This window comes from Calypte anna, chromosome 13 (assembly GCF_003957555.1).
Source record: "Calypte anna isolate BGI_N300 chromosome 13, bCalAnn1_v1.p, whole genome shotgun sequence".
Taxonomy (NCBI): Eukaryota; Metazoa; Chordata; class Aves; order Apodiformes; family Trochilidae; genus Calypte; species Calypte anna.
In genome coordinates this window covers 11,976,372-12,000,114 of record NC_044259.1, presented here as the reverse complement: position 1 = coordinate 12,000,114, position 23,743 = coordinate 11,976,372, and the positions used below count along the sequence as shown (strand labels likewise).

The following is a 23,743-nucleotide window of genomic DNA, read 5'->3' as shown; positions in this document are numbered from 1 at the left end:
CCCTGATGGCGAACCTACACCCCCTGCGTCTTCCCCTCTCGCCAGCCTGATGTCCGGAGCGAGATCCCGCTGAAACGGAGATTTCGGTGCGGGAAGCTTGGTCCTCCTGCCCCGACCATCACTGCAGTGGCGGTGGCGAGGGCACCGGCGGAGGGGAGGGACGAGCCACGGCAGCGCCGGAGCGGAGCGGAGCCGCCGGCCGCTCTCCAGGGTGCTGAACGCCGCGCCCGACAGGCGCTGCCCGGGGTGCTGGCCGGAGCCTCCCCCGCTGCTGCTGCTGCTGCTGCCCAGGGTCTCCCCGGTCTCCCCCCTGCCCAGCCTGCCCCGGGAGGGGTACCTCGCTTCCCCTATCGATTCCCCCTGGAGTGCCAGGCTACTTTATTGGGCAACCCCACTGGCCCACGTCTCAAGGAGTACAAAAAAAAACAAACCAACCAAAACAAACCAAAACCAACCAAGAGCAAGAGCTGGAAAAATGTGCAACGTCAACGCACTCGGAGTCTACGTGTGGGAGACGATCGTTTTCTTCAGGTAAGACTTGGCTTTATGGGAGGGGTGTGTGTGCACCGGGCTGGACCGCCTTGCCCACCCCTTGCTCGGGGCACAGCCCCTAGGCACAGCCTCAGCCCCAGGGCAGCGGGTTCAGCCTTTTCTCGAGTTGCCTTTCCGCCTCCTCTTGGCTCCCCCATACTGGCTATCTCACAGCCCCGGGCTTGAGACTTTCCGTGGCTTTAGGAGTTTCTCCGTTTAATTAGCACCGCAATCCCACTAACCGCAGTGCTGAAAACACCGACCCCAGGTGGTTGCAAAGTGACAACTAGTGGTGGCTGGGAATGCTGCACTTGAATTTGCCCGGGTAAATATTCCCACCTCGCCCCCTCCCCATCCCCACACTGCAGGTTAAGGTGAGTTCCATGGGATGCTTCCACTGCATGTCTACGTCTTAAGAAATCGTGGGACACCTTTTCAAGGAGGGCTCACCCTATCTCCTCAGATTGCTAAGACTAAAGTCACTGAAAACAAAGAAATAATCACATTGCTTTCCAACTTTTTTTCTGTCATGCTGTTTTCAGAATCCTTCACTTGCAGAACCTAAAATAAAAGCCAAAGGGTACGTTGTGAGCTTTTTGCAATCCTGTCCATTATCCACTAGCTGTATTTTGGATGGTTTACATGTGTTCAGTTTCTCACTAGGACTGAGGAATGAAAAGGAACAGTTTTATCCTTAAAAAAATTGTTTCTAATCCATCTCTCCTTGCATGGCTTTTATCAAATGGACAAAAAATACTGTAAGGAAGAAGCTCTTCTCTATTTGCATGAATCATGCAGGCTGCTGTAGCAAGTGATAGATACCAGATATGTGCTGTTGAAAAAACCCTCTCATGACCTGAACCTGCTCATCAGTATTAGGCTTCGTTTCAGTTGAATGGCTTTTACTTCTGCATTTCTGTATTTTAGCAAAGTCTCATCTCATAGCTTAACATGAAAGAACAGACACTAATTACATATACTTCACTGATGTCATACTTATTATTTTATGAATCACAGCAGCAGACCTGCTGATACTGGCCAGACTGTTCCAGCTAGAGGTCTTTTGGGGCACTAAAGTCTTTCCAGGCATAAGAATTGGGATATCCCCCCTTTTTCTGTAACTGCATAGAAACTCAAAATAAAGGAAAATTGTAATGAGAACTCAAACTGTTGGATAACCAAGAAAGAAGTTCTAGAAATAACTAAAATCAACACTATCTGGAAAGCAATGCACAACACCAAATACTTCAGAGCCATCCTTTCACATCTCATTTAGTCCCAAGCGCATAGCAGCACTGCACAGTAGAGTGGGGTGGACTAAAAGGGAGCCCATGGATGTGCAATAAACTCTTTAGCTGAACACAGTCCACAGTGTTTAAGCATAGAGATTAAAAAAAAAAAAAAAAAGAAACACATAAATGCCCTGGAATGCTGTCTGCAAATAAGCTAGAAGGCAAAAGTAAAATTAAAAAAAAAAAAAAAAAGCAAGAAAAAAAGGAGTATTTCCATGCTTGATTTTATTCTGACTCTGGTATTAAAGCATCTGACTGGGTCTCCTCTGAACTGCCTAAACAAGTGAAATTGATACATACTTGTCTTGCTAGTCCTGGTCTGATGCATACTTATACATAGCACGGTGCATGTGAGCACTTGCAGATTCTCAGCACAAGAGCTGAAGTCCTGGTCATTCAAAAGCTTGATGAATTAGTCCCTTCACATTCTAATGTGTTTATAATTTTTTAAGTTATATATATACATGTACTATGTACAGTAATGTCAAGTTTCCTACAAAAGTGATTTCTGGAAGTCTAGTTTTCCTGAAATTAAAATTAAGAAAAATCAGAAATGCTTTGACTCAGTTAAAGAGAGATATTGAAATATATTGAAACCAAATTGTTTTATGTACTGTGATAATTTTCCAAACAAGAAAAATTCAGTAATTTCTGCTCAGAAGTGACTCTAAGTGATTCTTTTCTTCTCCCTCCCTGTCCACCCCCAGCTTTGTGCATTATGTTATATTTATTACAGGCCAAAAATCTAGCAGCTTTTCTGGCCCTGAAATAGCCTTGCTATTTCAGTTTCAGTATGTGAAGTTTAGTCATTAGCAGTCATTCATAAATTTAATGTGCCAATTACTTCAGCTCTCAATCATACATAGTGTTTAAAAAAAAAAAAACAACAAAAAATAAACCAAAACAGAGGCTGCTAATCCAATAATCTGTAGTAGAAATAAGCATTGCTTTAAATTACAGGGTGTACCACACTTCACTGTCAGGCTGTCAAAAATATTCGGGAAAGAAAATCCACTATACATTAGCATATACATAACAAAAATAAAGAAACATCCAAAGTCCCAAAGGAAAATTAGATATAGGCAGTGTAGGAAATAAGACTAAGTCTATGGCTTAACAAAAACATCCTTCATCAGCCTTTTGAAAAACAAGACCCTGTGGAAAAGAGTAGCAGCTGGTGTGTGAACACAAACATTATGGTATTGCCAATACGATATTTGTTTCTGTTACAGTTGGGGTGGTTTAGAAAGAATTTGTGATAAGCTGCTTATTCTGACACGACTTTCTTTGTGGAAGAGCATTTCTCATTTTGCTTCCTGCCTTCTCAGACTGCAGTCACTTAGCTGTGACTAAGACATTTACTGAGAACCTGAGCCGAGGCAGGGATGGAATTGAGTTGAGGTGGGAGATTCTGCCAGACAGGTTACTTGGCCAACCATCCCTTACTCCTCTTTCTGTTAGGCAAATTGCTATTTCTGGAAAATAATAAAATCAATACTAAATAATAAATGCAAACAGATTGGACAATATTTACACAGGAGCTTCCAGATATCCAGCTTATCTCTGGGATGACATACACGAACATTCAGCCAAATCTAACTGCACACCACATATTTGTACTCTGGTTCAGCTGCAGATTCCTTCATGCAGAACAGAAAGCTGCCCCAATCCTGTGATGGTCTTGCCTGAACTTTCTGTTGTGCCACATTTTGATTGATTTAGTGGTCCAGAAATATGGCTGCATAAGCCTTGGGATAGGAATGCATTTGGTATAACATAGGAGATAAAGGATAGCCTAGTACTGGCACCTTACCCAACTGGACACTGTCCTGTGATGCTTTGAAATTTTGGGGGCCTGATTCTTGTCCTAATTGCACTTCTGCTTATCAGGAGCAGTAGCATGACCTTCACTGAATCCAGACCAGAGTTGGCCCCTTCTAGCAGCAAGCTGTCAGCTAGCAGAGTGAGTCCAGGCTGCTGCTCTGAGTGATTCACAGGCTAAAAGTTGCTGCCAGGCTCAGACCCTATTGGATTGTTCTCTCATTTTTTTTATTTCCCCCATGTTAGTAATGGAATTCTTTGATCCCAGTTTTTAAAACAATCCAAAGATGCCACTGTGAATAGGATGCCTCTTAAATATGCAGAGAGATAGACACTTTTTCCTGGAACAGACTTGACAAGTAAAGCAGGTGATTGGAGAGCTGTTGATTTCGGCCCCCTGAAAATACAACAAAAAAATAGGCAGGGGAAGGAAAAGGAAAGTAACGTGCATGTTATTTCCAAACCTTCTTCCATAGCTCTACAGTGCCAGCCAGCAGTACAGGGGGACCCGTGAACGAAGTGTTAATCAGAGACTTCTAGAGCCACAAGCTAAGCAACATGGCAGATATTCTCAGTACTTAAAGAGTATTTTCCTCACACTAAAATCTACTAGAAGTGGTAGATGACCTGTTGTGCCTCTGCTGAGTCTGTTGGCTCCTCCACAAAATAAAAATTATTTAGCAATGCTTGGACTAGGAGTCTCCAAGGACACTCTTCAGCTTCCTCAGTGTGCAGCCCCATTATAGACCCTGCTAAAAGGGTTATGCATTCAAGATTTTAAAATGTGATGAGGTAGACAATTCTATCTAGAAACCCTTAAAAAATATTCCACAAAGAAAGACTAATATGATGTCATCCCAACAGAAGCACAAAAGAGAGACCCTGCCTTCTGCTAGGACTTCATACAAACTTCCATCCATGAATCCATCCATCACAAGTCACTTGCATTTAAGGCAATTAAAACAAATCAATATAAACTACAGAAAACATTTTGTAACAGTCTGCTTTTAACCTCCCTCTCTAAACAGCTGCCTTAAACAACTCCAGACCTGCTCTCTGGAGTGATCAGAACAAAAGAAAGGCTACACAAATGGGTGGTATTAGGTAATATAGACTAGCTTCCCACCTGGACTTCCACTGAACATTACCCTGTACTTCAGAAAGTCCCACTAGTAAAACACCTCTTTACTCTTCAAGTACTTGAAGGGAGCTACTTCTCTGAGAGATCAGGTAGGGAGGGAATAGTAGGATCTTGCCCTTACATCATTGTATCATGGGAATTGTCTACACAGACTTCCTTTAGAAACAAAAATTTTGACATGGGAATTTTGTCCCCCCTTATTCCTCTTCTCCCATGACAGAGAGAGTTGGAGACCTTTGTTTATGCAACAAGTCAGCAGCAAAGGGCCCTCTGACCCCATCTTAACCATCTCAGATTTGATAGTGGTCTAAAGGCTGAGCAGTTCATTCTGCTTCTGACCAAGTGATTTAAGTCAGAAAGGAAAGCACTTGTAAGCAACAGCACACTTCCATCCCCCTCTTTTTGGAAAAACACCTTTTTGGCTCATGAAATTCATCTCGTCAAACCCTCATGAGGTGATCTGGGTAGCAAAGGATCCCAACATTCAAACTGATAGGTCAAGCAGTATCAAAAATCAAATTGCTTCATTACATCCAGCACCAACCACTGATCATTCACTTGTGATGCAAAACCAGCAGAGAAGTCTGCTCTCATTTCATCCTAGCATGCAGGTTAAAGAGCTCTCCAAATTCCAGTGTCGAGAACAAAGTGTCAGACCACCTAAAAATATAATTGCTATTTAGGTACTTAGAAATGTCAAGGGTTTAAAAAAATAAAGCGTGCTTAAAAATCACAGCAGCCAAATAAAAATCACATTATTTAAATATGTCAAATCATCTGAATCTAATCAGAGTTTTACTTGCTCATTTTCCAACCTGGAGCTTTTCTGAGAATCTCAAAGTAACTTATGTTAATACGACAGATAGGCTGATGATGCATTTTGACTTGGATGTGGTTTATTTGCCTGTATCAGCTCTCAATGCTGTGGTACATTAAATCAAGGTTTCACTGTTTCCAGTAAATTACTTTTTTTTATTTGCTTTCATTACTTTGCATACTTTCTGTTGACCTTTTTCTGTCAGCAAGAACACAATGATTTCTAGTCTTATAGTTACACTTGTGCACCTCACACTTCTCAAGAAAAATTATTCTACATATTCTTACAGACACTAAAAAAATGCCACTCCAGCACGCCCTGGCCACTATGGTTTGATTCAGTTTTTAACTGATTAAAAAGTAATCATTCCAAGTGCTTCTGAAAATTTTTGTTTGGAAAAAAACCTTGGGATAAATGGAGCAATATGGAAGGAGCAAGAGGCAGGAATTTCTCCTGCTGCTTCATTGCAAGGCACTGTAAGGATGTTTAGCAGACAACTGAACTGTCTGGCTGCTGGCTTCTAGAGCACAACCCAGAAAAGAGCAACTTTTGAATTGTACTTAATAAAATATTGCTGTTTCAGCAAGTCAGTTCTCCTTAAAAAAGCAAATTTAAAAAAAAAAAAAAAAAAAAAATCACATCAACTTTCTCTCATCTGTCTCTGAAATTACCCAAACAACTTACATCTGTGATTACAAAGCCAGAGACTGTCTTTTTCAAGGAGAGTTGGTTTACATCAATATTTTTTAGTCAAGATGATTGGTCCTGAAAAATGACCCTTGCAAAACTGCTGATGTGCTTTAGCTGACCTGGTCCTGGAGGTCTGCGTGCTTTGATCAGACAAATACCTTCAAGCTGCTCCTAAATCTCTGCTGATTTCTCTTCACTTCAGGAGACTGATGTACAGAAAGTGGGGAGAAGGAAAAAAAATAACCAAAACCAAACAGAAACCAAAAACAAAAAATCCCAAACACAACACAGAAACGCAGCTTTTATCCCCTTCATAAGGCCAAAGCACAGAAAGGGCCTAAAGAGACCAGAAATAGACAGACAGATGCACCCATCATTTACACACACTAAGCACTCCCCATTATGCAGACAATTATTTCATCCATACAATGCACCATGGAAAGCTCTTGGTTGGGGGACTGCACTGCATCTGGCTGGTACATAGACACAGTTGGCATCCTGTAAACACATCACTGCTGGATCTAAGTGCCAGCTGAGGCAAGCCAGAGAAATCTTCATTTACCAAACCCTACAAAATTTGGATTTTGAGAAGGAGGGGGAAAGAAAAGAACACATTTTCACACCTGCTTTCCTTTCGGATTTTCCCTCTTCATCTTTCCCCTGTAGCCCCCACTGACCTCTAGGGAAAAACAACCACCAAAAAAAAAAAAAAAAAGCAAAAAGCAAAAAAAGACAAAAATCAAAGAAGCAGGAAACTCTTGTTTTTATCAGTGCCTCATTGCTGGCTGGGTGAAAAGGGAAAAAAACCAGGGAGAGCTTGCCAAGAGCAGGAGTGCCGCATGCGAGGAGCAGCAGGGCTTGCGGTGCCATCAATCACCGCGCACGCTGCCTTCAGACGGGTGCAGCCGACAGCAGCCTCCCCACGCCTGCCCTGCAAGCCAGGCCAGCTCCCACGACCACTCATCCAGCATGCAGATCTCTCCCCCAGCCCCAAAAGGGCTGGTCCAAACACACAAATCAATAAATAGCGACAGAAGTGGGATAAACGGGGGATCGGATCACTATTGCATACGGCTGGTTCAGCAGCAAAACACACCAAGCCAGGAACCAGGTTAAAAACCTGGGAGAAAACCTGGCAAAATTAATCACCTCTCACCTTTACCCGATTGGCTTTATTTTCTTTCTTGTTTCAGATGTTGCGTAGAAAAAGATGCATTGTGCAAAGATCCACACAGAGGCCCCTCCTCTCTTACAGAGGAGATATAAAACCTGAAGGCACACAAGACCCAGCTTTTTTCAGGGCCCTGTAAGAAATCCTTAAGTCAAAATACCCTTTTGGATATTGAGAGCCCCTGTGCAAAACAGGTTGAGTCCCCCAGTACAGCAAAATCTGTGCACCAAATGTATTACTGCAGCTGTGAGTAGGGAAGGGAGGTGCTCTGGATTCCTGGGTGAGGCAGCCTTTTCTTATCTTGCAAGAACTGCAAAGACAGGGTATGGACAAAGAAAGTGACTTTTCATGGGCTACCTTTACAATCTTGTCTCTTATTCAATCCCTTTTACTCTCTAGAAACATTGCTGAGCAGGGCAACAGTCCCTGACATATCACACACAGATCTTTTTCCTGCATCAGAACTCACAATATCAGATTTACAACCCCAAATGTGTGTGTTCCAACACTCCTGCCTCCCAGCAGTGTTTTGCTCTCCTGAACCAACACGGGCCCTGCAGCACTGGCAGGGGGGCAAAAGATGGGGTTTTCAATCTTTTTGCCCCCAAGTCAGAAGGCAGCTGAAATAGGGAGTGGAAGACACTTGGACAGGGGGCCCAGAGCTAAGACATTCCTTCCAGAAGTGACATTTCATTATAATTCATGAATAAACTGATAAATCAGGAATCACAGACAGCACAGAGGGAACATTCATCTCCAGCAGGGTATTTGCATTGTGATGACAACAACTAATTCTATCAGAAAACATCAAAATGAGATCACTCACTCACACAGTACAAAACACATCAGAGTGCCTCAGTTTGACTGTGGGACCCACAGTTTTGTAGGCAGGTGATGCATGTAAGCTCAGGAGGCCTTTTCAAAGGATCTGTAGCAAAAAGGTTCAGAAGACAAAGCCCACCACCATTCTACATTGGTTTTTATATCTCTTTAAAAGAACTCTAGTCATAAACACCTCTGATTTATGAAAAAAAAGAAAAAAGCATTTACAGTATTCTTTTCCAAACTTAGTTTTAGTTTAAGGATTTATGGTGCTTGTTCATTTTAAAAAAGCTGCCACAGCAAGCTATTTGAACTGATAAAAACACAACTGATAGTGAGGCTGCAGAGCTATAGATAGAAGAGCATCCCTGTTTTCTCGTAGTTCTGACACTTGTTTGGTCTGTGATCTAAACCCCTCTGATGTCAATTGAGGTTCCCTCCATATCTCTCCATCCAAAAATTAAATCAAGAGGATATCAGGGAAGAGAATATTGTTACCTAAAATGTGAAGCCTCATCTTGTAAAGACACTTTCCTCTTTATTTACTGCATTCAGGAAGGCTGTTTATGCATAACTTTAAACAACTGACTTTAAAGGGAATATTCAGAGTGCATGAAACCAGACACATGCTTTTGTCTTTGCAGGGATTTTTTTTTCCCCCCTTTGTTTTTCCATGAAAAATGCAGTTGTAACTTTTTTTAAAACCCTTCTCTATATACACATGCAAGACTCAGTGCTGGTGTTTGCTGGATTTACTTCATAATTGTTTAAAACCTGTGCCTTGACTTGTGATTTTCCATTGCTCAAGCTGTGTTTTCAAACCTGTCTCAGTGGCTTAGGATCATACACTTCCAGAAAGTCACCACTTGTGCTCCAAGAGCTGTAGATCCTTCTGGAAGAGAGAAAGTCACTATGCAAAATGTCTGTGGCTTCAAAACTGAATTCCACACATATTTTTATAACAGGAGATAAGAGGGAGTGATCATGCCACATATGAGAGCTTGAACAGCAGTACTTGTGAGAGCAGGGATCTTGCATGTGACTGAGCAGAACTCCCATGTGAATTCCAGGTATCCCTGTGCTTTTCCCACCTCAGCCACATGTAACCTGCAGGTTTCTCCCCCCTGACTCCCAGCTGACTGTGAAGTCATTTATTATTTCCTTACTGCTCTGCCCAGGCATCATCAGTGATTGTTCCAAGTGCTGGTGTCTTTCCATAGAGTTAATCAGTGTAATTGGGATGTTTTAGAATTCTAGACAAAGTGTTTTGCCATATGGGGCAGGAGTCATGGGCTGCAGAAATGTGGCAGTGGAACACACAGACATCAGAATGCTGCAGTCTGAAGGAGAGATTTTTCTCTATGTTGTTGCAGCTTTCCTTGGATGGGAATCATCATGGAGGGTTAATTCCCTGAGCCCCAGGGAAAATTGTCTCCCAGCTCCTGTCCTTCTCTACAGCAACAGGGAGTAGTGTAAAGTTTTGTGTAGGAGCTTTGAGAGCATTTTGGGGTTCTTTGAGTTAAAACTTTAACTGATTAGATCCTGAGAGTACTGCAATGCAGTTCTGGTGTGAAAGATAGAATTGGTTTAAACAGCTCACAGCAACAGAGAGCAACTACCTGAGGCAGAGATGGCAACATTAACTTTTCCTTTCCCATCACCCTCTTTCTCCATGAACAGGGATAAATAATAGCTTATTCCCCATGCTTTTCTCAGAGTAAAATCTCCTCTCTCACAGATTCTCTGACTCTACATTTCATCACTCACCGTACACAAATTTTTTCCCTATCCTGGCCCAAAGTCTGCTCTGTGTTTCTTTCAGCTGAATTAAAAAAAAAAAAAACAAGAAAATTTCCTCCCTACCTCTGAAAATGAGCTTTGCAAATCCACCCCTGTAGCACATCTGACATCTCTACTGTATGCACTGGAATCACCAGCAGTTGAGTGTGGCCAGAGGGATTGTCACTACTCCTGTGCACCCAGCATCTCTCCAACACTCAAAGCTCCCTCTGCTCTGCATGCACCATGCCAGACAAAAATACAGCACAGGGGCCACACACCTTCAGCCCTCTTTTATCTTATCCATCTCTACTGCTGTAGGTCAGCAATTCAGACAGTGTGACAGGGAGAAACATGCAGACAATGGGTTTCATCCTTTTTAATTGAATTGCTTATCAATATTGATTGTGCTATTCATTTTGATAGTAAATCTAATCATTACAAAAAGTCTGCTTGCAGTCTCTGCCAAGCCTTCCCAGGCCAGCATCTGGCAGCACTTTCCTCAAGACTGCATGGTGATGGGAGGTCAGAAATAAGTCTTGACTACAGGGTTTAGGGCTCCCCTTTCCCTTTCACCAGGAAAATTTCTCATCTTTTCTTCCTCCCTCTGGCTGCCGAGGACAAGATGGAGACAGAAAGAGGCTGAGCACAAACCAGGCTCTGCTTAGCTTCAGTCTCTCTGCCAAAGAGGAACCATCAGAGGGACCAGGGAGATGGTTCAAACCCAAGTGAGTAGGCCAGGGGAGAACCACCATGGAGAACAATTAATCAGGAAGAGTACTATGCACTTCTGCACCCAACCATCTGATGTTCCCTGTGTACTTACACCTTCCAGAGCTTGCTGGCTCCGAGGAATTCTCCTATGTCCCCACAACCCCACACTACTCTAAAGAGGGCTGGCTTTGAGTTAATGGGGTAAATAATTACATTGGTCCCTTCAGCCTGCCTCAAAGACCTCATGGATATTCCCCTCCCTGGGATACCTACTCACAGAAAACATCACAGTCTAAATCCATGAGGCATCTCACCTGAACACCACTCCCAACACACCCATGCCAAGCTTTCTGGCTTGCTTTGTGTTTCAAAAGTAAATAATTAAACAAACCATATTGGAAGCCTTTGCTGAGCAGCACTGAAACAGGGAAAGTGATCCCATATCCTCTATTTCCTAAACCTGCCAAGAGCCCAATGAGAGACAAACCCAGTGATGCTCTCTTAGTGTTGCACCAGTTTACCTTCAGAGGGACCTGAGCCTTCCACACTTGGCAGATGTATTTCCTCTGCAAACATTTGTTTTGCAACAGTTTGTGCTTCTGCTGCCAGACATTATTTTTTTTACCCTCAGAATTAATGATTAACAATTAAATTATTTGACAAGGGAATAGAGGCCCAGTGCTAATTAAATTCTTCCGTCTCTGCTTTTTGAAAAGAAAAAAAATGGATATTTCTCAGTATCAGCATTCAGCCAGAACAGGGCAGTCTGTGATGTTGGACTTAATTAGATGGACAGCCACGGGCACAGCCAAAAAAAAAGGCATAAAAATATTGCACAAGGACAATATAAATGGAGAAAGGAGGAGGGAACAGCCAACTGGGGAGTTGGAAACTGAGCAAACTATGTGTCCAGACTACAGAAGAGCCACTCTTGAAACCAAATAACTTTTTACAAGAATATATCATCTGTTTAGCTGAAACAAAATAATGTAGACAGAGAAAACAGTCTGTGGAGGCTGGGAGAAATCACTAATATGTGCCCTGTGAGGTTCAACTGCTCCATTTTACGGAATGCATTTCTTAGGTAATCAGAGAGCAGCCAGCTCATCATCTCCACCAGCTTGCACCTTCTTCATGTGCCTGCTGATGGGCTGGACCTCCTGGAGGCTTGATGCAGTCTGCTTACCTGCTGGTGTTAATATCTCAAAAGATTAAGCTGCTTCATCGACCCTTGGAAGGGATCCTTTCCACTGCTGGAGCGGTGATGATTGCCTGACGGGCTCTCTCAGCCAGATCCACCAGGGATTACACCAGTGTAAATAAGATAAGCTGCTGTCTGCCTGCTATTAAAATGCATCAAGATGCTCTTGGCTCAGACAACACTCTTGCACCAACGCAAACTACATCCTTCTGTAGTTTTCTTACACGTTTTGCCTCTTTTTGTTTATCTGGAGAAGAAATTTTCTCCCCAGAACAACGCAACAATCCACCTTAATTTTCCGCCTCTTTTCTGTCATTAATGATTTTCTGATCATTTGTCAACTTCTGTCTCCCTGAAGAGGGAAATAATACATTTGCAGCTTGCAAAATAAGCCAGACTGCAGTTGTCAGTTTCAGGATTGAAAGCCAAGGCTTGGGAAGTTACCCCTGCTAACACTAGGGAAGGGAGCTAATGCTTACAGATTACTACAGGCTCCTGATTTTGAAGTTATGGCAGCCAAACCCTTTCAAATCCCATCCATTTCTCAAGTCCCAGGGAACGGTGGTTCAAAACACTCTTGTCAAGGCCTTGTCTAGATAAGATTTGTCTTTGGACTCCCAGCTTTATGTTTCAACAGGACTTTGAGGGCAGGGTGGCAATTACACCATGCATAGCAACCATCCCTATATTATTCCCGATAGATCTTCTGCCAGTACTTAGCACTACTCTTCTGAGACAGGAGGTTTGACCACCACAGGCTCTCTTAAGACAAGAAAACTTTCCAAGGTGAGGTCCTCATGCTGTAAGAGGACTTCATGCTGTCATTTTTCAGGACATAAATAGCTCAATATCTTATTCCTGCTGTAAAGATGCTGAGGCCTCTCAGCTTCTCAGCCACAGAAGCTTCTCACAGTTCCCACACAGACCTTGTACTTAAACAAATACAAGAGGTTTGCAAAAGGTGAAACAATGAGCTTCACTTCCTCTAAGGGAGTTTTCTTTGCCTTATTATACATTTTCACTGCAATATGCTTGGAAGCTTCAACCAGCATCAGGCATCCAGCCACAGGTAGAGAGCGCTCTTGCCTTAAGCACACTGCATGTCATTTGTGGGGCTGGTTTGGATGGTTGAATTTTTTTGTTGATGCTTTTGTTTGCTTGTTTTTGTGGTTTGTTTGTTGTGTTGTTTGGGTTTTGTTTTGGTTTCTTGTTGTTGTTGGGTGGTGTTTTTTTTCCTGATCTAGGCAATTTTACATCGTCACACTTTCAGTCTGGGAACAGATGTGTATTCATGTAGAAGCCATATAACAACAGGGAAAGAACTGAATAGTGTCTATTCCTGTTTTGTAAATAAAACCTTCCTGCAAAGCTGAGAATGAGCACCAAGGAGTCACTTGTTCCAGTGCAGATGGCAACAGCAGACTTCCTAAGCCAAAATCATCACCCTGCAGATCTTGTAGATTCCCAGAGTCAGAAGACATGTTGTCAGCCTTAGATTTTAATCTTGTCAGCCTTAGATTTTTATCTTCTGCAGCTGAATCAGTAATTTCACTCTTTCTGCCCCAGAGGCCATACAGGTCCCAAAAAGATTTCATTTCCTTTCACCATCAGCCCAACATAAGGATCATTTTAGGATCAGTCTCCAGACTGATGCCAGCCCAGAAACTGCTTTGCTGTATTGAACTCAGACCCTGCATTGCAGGTACCCACAGCAAATTCTGGCCTGCCCAGCAAGCAGCAACAGCACATCCATCCCTATGGTCCCAAAGGCTCTGCAGCAGCCATGCACCCACGTGATGCTCATTTAAACCTCCAGTTCCAGATTGCTCTGGTCCTACCTGCCTTTTAGAAAATTAGGCTGTCAGAGTACCAAATATGCTCCTTGTTATTTGCCATGTAATTAAGCAGTAATTTCTGCCCAAGGCCAATCTCAGAGAGGATTTTTCCTGCGGAGCTCAGTGCCAAAGTTCACATTTATAATTCAGTGGCATGCCAAGGAACGACACCTAAACTCACAAAAGGATTTTCTCCACTCATCATCTCTCTCCTGCTCTGGTGGCAGCTGGGATTCTGTATTCAGAGACATTTGTGCTGGGCAAACAAAGCAGCAGCAACCAGCCTCATCAGGAATTCACATGGGTACCCATCCTGCCTCATAGAGAGAAGGAGGTGCTGACTGCTCAGTTTATGGACCCCAAACAACCCCCAGAATGGGATGTATGTTAAACTTTCTCTTTCTTTCTACTCCAACAGCCTGGCAGCCTCCAAAGAAGCTGAAGCAGCAGCACGATCTGCCCCCAAACCCATGTCTCCCTCTGATTTCTTGGATAAGCTGATGGGACGAACTTCAGGATATGATGCCAGGATCAGGCCAAATTTTAAAGGTATGCAAACCCCCTGCTTTTGTGGCTTCATTTCCTTTTGGGACTGAAAACTGCATGTATCCCTCATGAATGCCTCTGTAACTGTATATGGAATAGAAGCAAACTCTACATGGATATGAAATATTTATGATAACAAGATATTTGAACATGGATGCCTCGTAGCTGTCTGGAAAGAAATAGGATTTCCACAGAGAAGCAAAACAAACTTTTAACACCTTGACATGCAGGAAACACTTCAATATAGGGATAGAGGATCCTGACAAACCAGTGGATAGCAGAGAGCTGAACCTCTTGCAGATTGGGAGAAAACCACCAACTTTTTCCCTTGAGTTACTGCCCACAGCACCTTCTAATAGTGGGTAATGCTCTCCCTGCCCCCTTTACATCTTTCCTATTAGTTCCAGAAGAATTCAGCAAGATGCCAGGGGCAGCTCTGAGCCATTACTACCCCCCCATAACAGAGGGGCTCTCAAGTTGATGCCCAGCACAACTCCATCCCAAACCCTGCCTCTCATGCCCCATTTTCCCCTATACTCACAGCCAAGCAGTGCTGAGGAAGGCCTTGGAAGAAGCAACAGAATCTCTTACTTTACTCCTCAAAAAACTACTTCTAACAAGGCTGGGGGTTGTGAGTTCTTTGGGTTTGTTTTCTTTTTCACTGATCTCACTTCCCCAGGGCTCTTTGCCCTTGACTCAAACCCAGAGATGAAGTGGGACCTGCCCCTCTTAGCCACTCTCTGCCCTAGTGTTCATTTCACTGACTTGTTGTTTCCTGCCACCAATTCCTCCTTGTCCCACAAGTCTCTGGCAATGCTGAAACAGGGCTTCCAGGACCCATTAATCATGGTGACAGCACCTGCCATCCAGCATCAAGCAATAAGCTCTGCTCTGGGCCCTTAAACCCAAAGGTAGGTGGCAAGCTTATGTCCTCATAATCAAGCAGGCAACAGAAAACACTGCTGGTTTTATCCAAATCACAGAGAGTTAAAAAAAACCACCCTGTAAACCTGCCTACCACTGAATTATGCACACACACAAAAGAAATTAAAATTTAATATTTAATGAAATGTATACATTATCTTCCTGCTGAAGGCAGCTGTATTGCATTTTTATTTGGGTTAATTTAATTTCAGTTTTATTTCAATGAACTACACCTTCCCCACAGGGTAGTTTTGCTGGCTTAGCCTCCCACACATAAATCAGGCTTCAATTTATATAGGAGGTGTTTTACAGAGCTTGGGGTTGTAGCTCTCAAAGCATGTCATTTAAATTAACTGTAGTAACTCATAGGGGCATTTTAATGGCTTAGATCTACACAAAAATACCACCAAAGATCCCTATCAGATTGATTTTTGGGGAGGGTAAGATTAACAAAAGAAGATCACAGCTTTTCCATAAATGCTGTAAAGCCCAGACTTATTTGGGGCATTCTGAGAACGAGGAAGACACATTTGGGCTTTGCTTGCAGTTGGAGGATGAAGTCAGCAATCCAGACAGGGACAGAGCTGGGCCCAGCAGGTGTGGGACAAGGGACCTCTCACCCAGGCTGTACCCTGTGTGACCACTGCAGAGGTGGCACCTGTCAGTGGCAGGCAGGGAAGGTTCTAGAGCCTTACACAAGCTAAACAAAGCGAAACAAAACCCTGCAAAGTGCTCACAGCAGTGGCAAGGACACAGTGCCTCAGCAAATCTGGACAGTCTTCTTCAAGATGAAGTTTTCTTCTGGCCAAGCTCATCCCATGCTCAGCTTCACTACAGCACAGAAGGAGTAAGAGCAGGGCCAAAAGCTGGGGTGAGCACCTGCAGTCATCCAGGAGGCCAGCTCAGGATTTTAATTACACTGTGCTCTTTGGGAAGGGAAATCACCAGGGCATGGACCTTCTAGATGGTCCATGAGATGGATCCAGAGAAGAAAACTGTTAGTCCTGAGCTCAACAAGAATACTACAGAAGGGATAAAACAAGTGCTAAAGACTGACCAGATACATGCTGGATAACTTTCACAAGCCTGTTTGTTGCATAAGATGGTTTGGTGAAGTACAGAGGGGGGAAAAAAAAGCATTTTGAACCTGATATTTTAGCCCATGCCTATGATTAACAGTCTGGAGGCTGCACAGATCAAAGAGTGTGAGCTGCTGCTGCACTGGCAAAGGGCTCCCTGGGAGTTGGTTAGGCAGCAGCCTGCTTGGATTGCCTGGGACTCTCACCCAGAGGATGAAGGAGAAAAGGAAATAAAAAATAAAAGAGGAGTAAACCCAGCTCCTGATGTTACTTAGTAATCAGAAAATTCCATTAATGTACACACAGGAGGAAGTTTGCACTGATTAGAAGCACAAGCCTCTTGTTAAAGCCATTCCTCCCAACTATTTCATTTTGCAGCAGCTGCCTGACTGCAGATGTGGCCTTAGCAGGCAAGCATCACCCCCCAAGCAAGGCTGAGCCATTAGGCAGTGCTTGAAATGCAGACACCATCCTCATCTCCGTGAAGGATGGGAATAATCTAAAAACTCACACTTCACTTCCATAGATCTTATCTTCCCAGAAGCATCTGTCACAAAGCTAATGTGACCTTAGCTCCTCAGTGTTGGACACTGGTGCTCAGTGCGGTTCCTCTGTGCTCTGACCCTGCTGCCTTTCCCTCCCACATCAGTAGCAGATCCTTTGGGAGCCCCCAGAGGACCCTTTTAGGTGTTAATGCTAAAGAGTGGAAATACTTTTATAAGCATATGCTGAACTGCTGCTCCAATCTGTATTTGTCATGCAGGCCCACCAGTGAATGTCAGCTGCAACATTTTCATCAACAGCTTTGGTTCGATTGCAGAAACAACTATGGTAAGTAAAACATCACAGCACAGCTGCTCAGCCAGGGCTCAGCCTCACCACACTCCCAGCAAAAGCAGCATCACCCCCTTCTTTAGTGTCACCAGAGGAAGCTATTGTCTGTGTTCCCAAGGCTTAACTCAGGCTTGAGTAAATTAACAGTCGATGTACTCCACGTAGTTGAAGATTACACAGTCTTTAGCTGCATCTCGACAAGAACACTGTACAGGCAAAATATAAGAGTCAGAAAACAAAAAAAGTCTTTTCTGGGGACTTGCCTAAGGCACCAAGCTCAGAGACAGGTGCAGATACTTTGTTTTTAAGCACATATAAATCCTGAAGTCTGATTCAATGCTTTAAGTGAAGAGAAATCAGCTGAAATACAATCCAGTCTGCAGCAGATTCCCAAAGATTAAGAGAATTGCTGGATGATCATTTTCACAGAGACATATTTCTGTTAGACAATGATTTTTATTAAAATCAAAGCCAATATTTGCAAGCTAAGGCTCACTTCAGATAAAATTAGTGAACATGTTTAAAAGCTTTATCTACACACAAGGAGAAGCACCAGAACAGTAGATAATTGCTCCATCTGAAAACAAAAGGATTGGTTGTGACATAATCAGCAAAGAGCAAAGGAAAACTCTTGGAGGTACAGTGCTCACTAAAGCCAATCCAGAAATATGATGTTTAATTACTCTTTGGTAGTTCTTTTTCTAAAAAGATGTTGAATGAAGAATTCAAGCCTCCAGCTTCAGATGTTTTGTGCATTCAGCCAGGATGTTGCAGGCTTTACATAGAGATCACACCCTGTGACTTACGCAAGTCACTTGTCATGCCCAGCACTGTCAGAGGAGATCAACAACTCAACACCTGAGGTTCTGAGTCTCTTCTGACACCACACCATTCTCCTGGCAGTATTTGGAGCTGGGGAGCTGAGTTCAGTTGCAGCAGTAGAAAAAAACAGCCATTATTCTGTCCAAGCACAGAGAAACACATTTCATAACTGGACTGCAGAATTTGTCAGAGTTCATAGATGAGAAGTACATTCCTGGGTTCACTTGTATAAAAAGCAGAAGAACCAGAACTGAAGTATGCATCTGTTCTTAATATACTATTTTATTGGATACCTCCTTTGGTGTTACAGGCAATAACTACCCCATCCATCAGAGATGATCACAGACTGCAAAGAGGGGCAGGCCCACAAGTGATCCCTGTGCAGCCTCCAGAACACATTACAAATGACATGGTTTTCAATATGTCTGTTCTATCTTGCAAAATACATTGCAGCAGTCATAAACAGATGCCAAAGGATCACAGTAAGCAGGACATTCCATAAAATTAGCATAGACTGGCATGAGAGTGAGAGAGATGCAATTTACCTTTAAGACAGGCTGCAGGGACTTGCTACCCTCTCCAGATGCCACTCATTTCATAGTCCATATTCCATAGAAAAAATTCCCATGGGAACACAAGAACACCCTCTGGGCACATTGCTTTGTCTAGAAATACCCAAGCCAGCTCTGACAAGCTAGTCCAGATGTCAGCCTGACACAGCACTGCACACAGCCCAATACAAGGAGCTGCTTTGGGGACAGCAATTCTGCTTGTAAACACTGACAAGAACACAAGCAACACAGGTACTGAAGCATCTGAAAATGAGAGCCCCATGAGCTAGAGCAGTCTTTGGGGTCTGCTAACTCAGGATTTACTCTGCAGAGGGGTCAGTCTCTCCCAGCTCTTTCAGGATGCAGCACCCACCTGTTTCTGGGAAGGACAGAAGGTCCTATCATGGAAGTATTTTGAGACCTGATTACTTTGAACTCAAAGCAGTGATCAAATATCTGTGGGGGCAAAAAATCTTGGGTGGCAGAGAGGCAATTCAATGTTATACCATAAAGCAAACAGTACCTCGGGACTGATGGTGCCAACATTCCCTGGCCAAAGGAGAGAGAACAACATTATTGCTGAAACCTCAATCATGGCCAGGTTTAGGTTTTGAGTACTATGTCATCTTCTATTTGGTCCCTCTTGCACTGCTACCTGCAGGAGAAGTCTTTATGGATTCAATATGTGCAATTAGAGAAGTTTTTAAAATATCTCCATCATGGGGCTGCAAATTCCTAAAGAAAGCACCAGTGTTGGCATTTAACTTTACACTGCCTGAAGCTCATAAATCAGCATAAATTATGAGGTCACCATGCAGAGGATTAGAAAGATTAGAGGTAAATACTCACTTACAACTTGTGGCATCATGGAAGGTAGAGAAAGAGGAGAAAATACAAGAGGAATTTGATGCAGTCACTTGGGTCTACAAACTACAGAAGGAAGGATAATGATTTGGGACTGAGCAAAAGCTTTCCAGAGTGGGTGGAAAGTTGATATCCACCTCACAGAAGTTCAAAATTAACAAGGCAAGAAATAGAGACCTGAAAACTGTTGCAAGGATAGAGGGAAGAAATAAAAAACAAACAACAAAACCAAACCAAATAACCCCAAACAAACCCTACAGAAACTCAACATCCAAAAAATGACAGTCATTCAGACTTCGTCTGAATTTGCCAAAGTAGATTTGACTTAAGGAAAGTAAAGTTTTTTAAGCATTCTGTAGAACGGGAGAGCCAAGATAAAAGCTTCTAGGAGTGTACATAATTGATTGGACATTTATTGTAGATTGCAGCTCAGAGCTTTTAACCATCCACTTCACTTGCAATCAGCTCTCAGCAGAAGGGAGCCTGTGACTGGGGGCAGACCCCTGTGAAGTCAACAAGTACCTCAAAGAGAAAGATGCTACCAACTAAGCCAGCCAGACCAGTGCAGACACCCTCCTTCTGTCTCAGAGATTTGCTACAACACTACATCCAAGAGCAAAGCATTCCAAAGACAAGGGCAAGGTACACCCACTCTCTCCACTTGTATTAAAAAACAGATAACCCCCAACACAAGCTGTTAAATCTTTGTTTGCTTTTCAAAAACATAAACACCTTACCTCCAAGCCATAACAGAGTAGGAAGCTAATAGTAAACCTACACATTCTTCATGCAAAGTGAAAACAAAGTCAAGCAGCCAGGGAACGGGGTCTTGGTTTTAAGAGAATAAACTACACCAGCTTTCACTTTGCTTTGTAACGTGACACAAGTGGTGAGATTATCTGAGCATTTCACCCAATAAATACCCTGCAATAACAGCAAACTTGAAGTGAAGCAACACCTCCCTCACAGTGGAAACTGCAGTTTTAAGGATCTCTTGCTGGCTTAGGAAGTTGGAGCATTTTGTATAGAGTGAAATCACATGAAGAAAAAAGGAATATCTTTTCTTGCATTATCACCTGGATTGCTAGGAGCTAGACTCAATGCTCAAGATGACATATCCCAGTCCCATGTTTAGAAGACCCATATACAGCAAATAAGAATGTAAAGTAATGTAAAGCCACAAAACAGCCAGCAAAGGCTTCCCTGGACACAGTCTATACACATACAAATTTCTTTTGGATGATTTCACCCCAGTGGGACAGGCTGTCCCACTGCTAAACATTTGTTCAGAGACATTTGTGTGTGAGCTTTCCAATGAGATAACAAAGCATCCTGCAAAACAGCCCAAGGAGCTTGCTCCAGCCTCACAGCATCAACAGAAAAATCCTGGACCAAAGGCTAGGTTTTGAGCTCAATTTTCTACAGTCAGTCATTCTTGAAACCAGCCATCAGTCCCACAGAGATGATAAGCATGGAAGAAGCCACGCAACACAAAATGAAAAGGTTTTCACAACATCTCACAGTCTGCTGCAGTTTCAGTGCTAGACATGCAGAGTTTTGGCCATCTGTATTCTTGGAGCTTGTCTTTGCACTAAATAGAAGAGGGAATTTAAAAGAAAAAATAAGAAAAAGCATGCAACCATGCAACTCTAATACACACACATGCAGAACCCACCTCACTGATAAATTCCTAAGCTTGCAATTCAGGATGCACCACCAAAACACCCTCAGCACCTCCATCCTTAGGAGACCAAAGGAATAAGCTTTCTCCTCCTTTTGTAGGGAGGCCCTGAAAAAACTTTCTGTTTTAGCTTCTAGCCCAAACCCCACACACATATTAGGCACCAAGGTAGTGTTCCCACCCTTACCTACCTCAAAAAATAGCTTTCCTGCTCAGCAACACCTCCAGCACAGCCACTAGCCACACAGCCTCCTCCTGCTAGCCCAGTTGTAGCCTTCACACTAGGCCTTAAGTTGGCTACTTGGCTACAGCTGTGGCAAGTTAACAAGGTCCCTTATTAACGCTTCCAAGGTCTGGTGTGTTAATTTATTTTATTTTGTTTAGCAATCAGTCAGCTGTAGCACTCCTTTACAGTGCAAGTAACCTTGAAAAGGTTTGTTTGATCTCTTTCTGGAGAATGGACCCAATACCAATAAAGCCCCTTGTGTTCTGTAGTCCAACAGAATCCCCTCCCGAGGGAGTTTGGTCTCTACTCTGGTTTTTTTTTCCATCAGAAAAATGTAAATCTATCAAAGTGAAGTCTCTTATCAAAACTTCCCAGTGCAGGGGGTATTCTGACAAAACCCCTGAGTCAGGGGCTGAAACCTATGAGTTACCCTGACAGTCTCCATCCCCCCTCCACAGCACTACACCACCTGCCACCACTTTCTTCAGGTCACTCATCATCAGATGCCAAGACTGTGGTGTCTCAGGAAGGAAAGGTTTGCAATGATCTTGCATTTCCTTGGCCCCTTGTGAAACCACTCAGCAGAATTTCATTTTAGCATTATCAAACTGAACTACTCTGATCCCTTCAGTTATTTTATTCTTGCCCTGTGTCATTTCCCCTTTGGGACTGAAATGCCTTCATGGCAAATTGCAAAGCTCCTAAATGCCCTCCCAACACTGAGTTCCTGCTCTTCACTCCCAATCCAGCCTGAGGAGCAGGCTGCACAAGATAATCAGTGTCTGGATGTGATGGGCACACAAATGAGGAGCTCATGTGATAAGAAGGGTATGGAGATAGAGCTGCTGAGTTTGCAGCCTCAGTAAAAGCTTTTTTTTTTCCTTGGAAATTAACATCAGAAACTGGTCTGTTCTGTCCATCGTTTAGGAATAACTGTGGACTTCTTGGTGATATTAACTAAGTTCTCATTCAACAGCATCCAGGAGAAAACTGGGGAGGTTTCTACCTGTCTCTAGGTAGGCAAAAACTGAGTGGTGTTTGGCTCATCACTTCCCAGCTTGACTACAGTGCTTAGACACAAAGATCTCACGGGCAGGATCCTTTTGCTGGTACAGAACAGTGTAACCCTTATCACAGGCTGTGTCACAGCTACAGACAATACCCCATTTGCTCTCTGTGCCTTCCAGTGGCTCCTCAGGCAGTGCCATGTCCAGTCACATGCTTGCTTTTACATTAATGTTCAAAGAATCCTAGACACAAGGACTCCTCTGCACCTTCAGTGCAGTTCAGCTGTCTGCCATAAGAGAAAAGGCATCTGGGAGGAAACAACCCTTCTCCATGACCAGGGAATAAACCCATCACGGAGGAAGATCTTCCTAAACACACATGCACAGACCTGTTGTAAAATGGCAAAGCCAGAAACTGCATTCAGGGCATGTATAATATTTCTTTGTCCTTGTTTTTTTTACAGTACAACATAAATGCTCAGGTATTTATGATCCAAAGCAACAAATATCCACTGCAAATGCTTGTCTCCAAAGGAGGAGCACAAAGAATAGAACACACCAGAGCTACTCACCATGCTGCTGAGCATCCTCTGGAAGGGGGAAGCAAGGTCTCTCACACCACACTTCCATGATACATCCCTGGCCTGTTCTCATGTAGGACATGAGTAAAGGACACTTGGTCTGTGGATATGAGTTAGGAGGGACCCTCCCACAGGCACCTGCTGTGAGCAGTTAATTTTCCTTTGGCCCACAAGTATGGAATTAAGATCCCCCACCACAGTGACAAAGCCCATGGTATTTATTCATCTGTGGTCTTTTCTGCCTGCTGCAGTGGCATCTTTCTTCTCACCCTTTATTTTTACTGAGTTCTGGAGCTGAAGCAATGAATTTACTCCAGCAACAAAGCTTATTCCCAACAGCACAGCCTGTTGCAGAGAGATTGGCTTCATTTTCTGCTCCCTTCCCTCCAACACTACTGCATCAGGCTGAAAACACTTCTGGGCAGCTACTGCTGAAGTTTCTTCCAAACATGAGTTTAATTTATGTTCTACATGACATAAACCCCCAACTGGAGCTGACCCGCTAGCATCCAGCTTATTTGTAGCTGAATAAGCAAAACAACCTTTTGCTTTCTACCTATTAGGTCAGTGACATCGATTTCCCCTGACTGCAATGGCTGCAGATCTTTACACACAGAAAAGGAAGAATTGAATATATACAAGCTGCTCAAGGAGCTGCTGCTTGCCATGGGAACTGGAGGTTCAGGGTTGCTTTTCCTTTCCACATTTGCATGGCAGGCCAGTCCTCTGCTAAGAGCCTGGTTCCCAGCTGCCCACAGCTATTCACATTCTCTCAAAATACATTATCCAGGATGGAGAGAGTTGAATAATTAAG

The 23,743-nt window shown here is 43.3% G+C and overlaps 1 protein-coding gene across 3 annotated transcripts in view; it reads left to right on the top strand.

Moving 5' to 3' along the window:
• Nucleotides 1-475: 475 nt before the first annotated feature.
• Nucleotides 476-23,743, top strand: part of GLRA1 (glycine receptor alpha 1) — a 35,786-nt gene continuing 12,518 nt past the window's right edge. For 2 of the 3 annotated variants that reach the window (XM_030459082.1, XM_008501659.2), the window contains exons 1-3: nt 476-531; nt 14,233-14,363; nt 17,127-17,194. In XM_030459082.1, the coding sequence (XP_030314942.1) occupies nt 476-531; nt 14,233-14,363; nt 17,127-17,194 (255 nt within the window). Of the gene's footprint in view, nt 532-14,232; nt 14,364-17,126; nt 17,195-23,743 lie in introns of those variants that run through there. The other variant, XM_030459084.1, reaches the window with a different exon arrangement.